Raw genomic sequence first — 4,346 nt, 5'->3', positions numbered from 1 at the left:
AACTGCTTCCCCCCCCCAAAAAAAAATGATTTTTATTGAGTTCACTGTTGTCTGGCACAATATTAATTACTGAAACAAAGGCTCTGATTCTCAATGCACACACATTTCCACAATCAACTCATTTTACCGATGAGGTGAGGACGGAAAAGTGCTCTACCAAAAGTAATGGAGGACAAACTCTTTTTTAACGCTGCTCCAAACATGCCATGGGGAATTACTAGATGTTGCATATTTTATATCTTATTATGTCACATTGTTTCTGCAACCCACTGAGAAAAGCAGAAACATGGCAGGTTTACCCTTGGTACAAATTTAAAGATTAAAAAAAAAAAAGTTTTGTCATTAGTTACTCACCCTCATTTTGTTCCAAACCCACATGCTGTTTTTTTTTTGCCATGGATTAAACATTTTTGTAAAATCATTATGCTGCTCTTGCAATGCAGCAGTTACCAGATTCTCTCTAGCTCCATAAAGCACAAAGGTTTTGAACAACATTACAGACATTTTACTTTTTGAGTGAGCTACTCCTCTAAGTGGTTACTATATCAAATGGAAGACAATCAACCAAGGGGAAAACAACCTTGAGGGTTATTAATGCAATCTGAATCTGTCCTTCCTTCATGGGCCAATAAAGCTTTAGATAGCATTGCTTTAAGAAACCACAAATACAATATGACATCAAATCCCATAAATAAGTATGACCTTCTTCATCTAAATAAGTACGACCTTTTAATTACTTGGCTTTGGAATGGAAGACAGACACAGAGGACATTAAGCATGATGGATCTGACCAAACTCATGATACTATCTGATTATACAAACACAAATAATAAAACATACACATTATATAAGTTAATCTATATCATAATTTATCAAGTATATCATAAAGAATATCACATGTGAACAGTCAAAAATGCCAGAAACACAGAAACTCTGATTTAGTGATTGCATTATAAAATTAGTTGAAAATTATATTTTGGTTACACACCACATTTTAGTGCATAAGGGTATACGCACTAGCAATAGTGATGCAGCACTAAAAATGTTAATTTCTATACAGTGGCATCCAGCTGATTAAATGATTCCTCAGCAAGAACAGGCCTCACTTTCATTCTAAGAGCAGATTCTAGTTTTGGCAGGTTCACAATGGGCACTGAAGCACCCAGCGTGCAACCCGATCTGCCCCTGCACAGATTCCACCTCCTAGGACATTGTTCTGGCAGATAAAGGCAAGTGGCGGGGATAAAAAGGACCAGCAGATGGCAAAGAGAGCGAAAGAGTGGGCTGCCTGACTCATCTGACCTAGGACTACCAGCTGTCATCCTCTCTGCATAACCACACACACAACTGGAGCTGCTGAACCCTCCCATCCAGATACCCTAACACACACAGACAAACAAATCACCAGACAATTAAACAACTCGAACAAGTCAGAGGAACGCTTTCGACGCATTTAATGTTAGAATATCCCAATCACAATCAAAAATTATCAAGGGATTGAGGCAAAAAATGCTACCAAAAGTGACAAAAATGCTTCAATATTTAAAATATGGGAGGAAAATGCTTTCTATCCTTTATCAATATACTTAAATTATGACAAATCTATATATCTATCTATCTATATATATATATATATATATTTTTTTATATATATATATATATATATATATATATATATATATATATATATATATATGTTCTTAATTAGTAATGGATTCAGTGACTGCAGAAACTGTACACTGACTGTAAAAAACTGATTTTTTAAAAAAGATTTTACCAGGAAATACTATTTCAGCCTTTCTTCTTCAAAAACAAACATTTAATTCAGCATGTCGTTTCTTGTGAACTGAAAAATTGAAAAAGTTCAGTTCTTTTCAGTGTATTGGCCTGTAATTGTCATTTATTTATACTCAGTCTTAAATGCAAATGTTGTGCTAATATGATGGTTTTTGATGCAAAAGACTAAAATCTGATCTCAAAATAGAAAAAATAGATGCAATTTTAAAGGTAAAAAAGGCTACTTATAAATCTATTTGAAGCAGAGAGTTAATTTCTGACACTGACTCCCACCCAAACTAAACCAAAATCTGGCCACTTTAGAACCTGATAAAGTAGATTTTCAGCCCGAATTGCTCAGATCACAGTTTTATTTGACCAAATTGTTCACAGCAGTTTTTCTGTGGCCACACTCGAACAGGCGTTCAAGACAGAATTCCTCTGGCGCCAGCATGCAATCGTGATTGATGGACGCACACAACACAAGACAAAAGAGGCAAAGTGTGCATTTCTCCTCAAGACCTTTCCGTCACCGTGATGAAGAGATTCATGACTTGTACAAAAAGACAATCAGTGATGCTCACTGCAAGCATGAATTCAGATTAACCACATTTGAGGGATGTTTTGTAGGAATCAATTTAAGAAATTACAGAAATTGGCATTAGATTATTAATATTTTTCTAAATCTGTTCAACCGAATAGTACAAATAATGACAGAAGAAACCTGCCATTGGCTTATTAATATAAAAACAGGGCTTGTTTCACCTCTCTATACAGTAGATGAAAATAAAGGTTTATAATTTTGGAACAGCTATCACAAACATCACATCTGTATGCACTACTGGGAACTCTAACGTGTGCATTAGAACAGATTACTTCAGTTTGCAAACGCAAAATAAACATCTTAATAAATGTGCACAGCATAACAAAGTTGAATTGACTTCTGCTGGCGTGGAAGCTCAAACCCAAGCAATTCCTGTAGTTTCTCTTACCTGTTAAACACTTTCTTCATCCTCTGAAACAGCGATGGTGATGCGGTGACGGTCTCTGATGGAATGGTCTCGATAGTGGTGACAACATGGTTCTGGTGCTCGGGCATCATCTCTAAAGCTGAAAACTAAAGCGGTCAATCAGTAAGCAGTGATCATTCCTAAGGCTTTGCTTATTCCGAGCAGCTCTAGCTCTCCATATTGCAGGTGAGAATAAACAAACAGGTGTATGTATCTCCAGTAAGTGATGGAGGAGGAGAGGGATGCTGGAGGCTCCTAGAAGTCGCTGGATGTTACAGATTCATGCGCGCGCGACGATGCACCTGTTCCCCTGTTTGCTTTCTGAGCAGATGTTTCCCGGTGTTTCGGTGCGCATTTTCTGAACGCCAGAGCAGGACTGCCGTGATTATTGGAAGGCGGTGCGTTTTTGAGAGAAATAGACAGTTTGCCCGCTAGAGGCCACCGTTTCCGACGGTACGCGTCAACCAATGAGAAGGATTTAAAAAATGACGCTCATTAAATAAAAAGCTGTAATAAAGAAATGTAAGCACATTTTTTAAATGTAACAATAAATACTGTAATAAAAATGTGATCATATTTAGTAAATTTAAGAAAAAAATGCGGTAATAAATAAATGTAAGCACGTACAAGTGAATATAAAATATTTATACAATGTTAAAAATTAAAACAGTGATAAAATATTGTAAAAATAAAATATTGAATAGTAAATAAAATGATAAAGCACATGAATAAATATATGTAGCGAAATAAACAAAAGAATAAATAAATACATACATGAATAGCCTACTTAAATGTAAGCTGATTTATAAAATGTGAAATAAGTACTAAAATAAATGTGATCATATTCAGTGAATGTAAGAAACAATATGTAAATGTAAGCACGTTAATAAATATATGTAAAGAATGAATAAATAAATAATTAAATAGGCCTACATAAATACATACATTTAAGAATATTTATTAAAAGTAATATGTATAAAAAAAAAGCATATAAATAAACAATAAATTATGATTATGATTATTATACCATTTTATTAATGTCACGTTTTTGTTCTTAGCAGTCTAATTCTTACATGACATTCATGTATCAGATGCTTTCATCCAAAGCAAACCTTTCAAAGTATATTTCATCATGTGCATGTATCTGTGTTCCCCGGGAATCAAACCATAGCAACATGTTCAACATGCATGAGCTTTATTCAACTCAGGCCGTAAAACAATTTATTTATTTTTGTGCAATGAAAGTTTATTCACTTATTCATCTAGCTGAGGTTAAAAAGCTCAAAGTTATTTTTCCATTCCTCTTATGAAGAATAGGAAAAATTATAGGACTGATCCAGGCTCTTTATATGGCTGATCCACTTTGGCAGTTTCTGCAGTCGGCTGCATTCAAAATGACTTCTTACAAGCAGTTTTTTTTTTTTTCTAATATAAATAAAACAGTCATGCTAAACATTTATAGAACATCATTCTATAAATCCAGATATATAGTCAAATCCATAAAACCTGCCCCATTCAACACAGAGAAGTTAAAAAAGACTTGAATTTTGACTTGACTTT

The 4,346-nt window shown here is 34.4% G+C and overlaps 1 protein-coding gene across 1 annotated transcript in view; it reads right to left on the bottom strand.

Annotated features, from left to right (window-relative positions):
- Nucleotides 1–3,201, bottom strand: part of LOC109104739 (solute carrier family 35 member F1-like) — a 76,811-nt gene extending 73,610 nt beyond the window's left edge. The window contains 1 exon segment of the mRNA XM_042778420.1: nucleotides 2,769–3,201. Coding sequence (XP_042634354.1) covers nucleotides 2,769–2,878 — 110 coding nt within the window. The 5' untranslated portion in view covers nucleotides 2,879–3,201.
- Between the last annotated feature and the right edge of the window lie 1,145 nt (nucleotides 3,202–4,346).

Source organism: Cyprinus carpio, chromosome A20, assembly GCF_018340385.1.
Source record: "Cyprinus carpio isolate SPL01 chromosome A20, ASM1834038v1, whole genome shotgun sequence".
In the NCBI taxonomy this organism is placed as follows: Eukaryota; Metazoa; Chordata; class Actinopteri; order Cypriniformes; family Cyprinidae; genus Cyprinus; species Cyprinus carpio.
The sequence above is the reverse complement of the archived record's forward strand: the minus strand, read 5'-3'. Positions and strand labels throughout refer to the sequence as shown.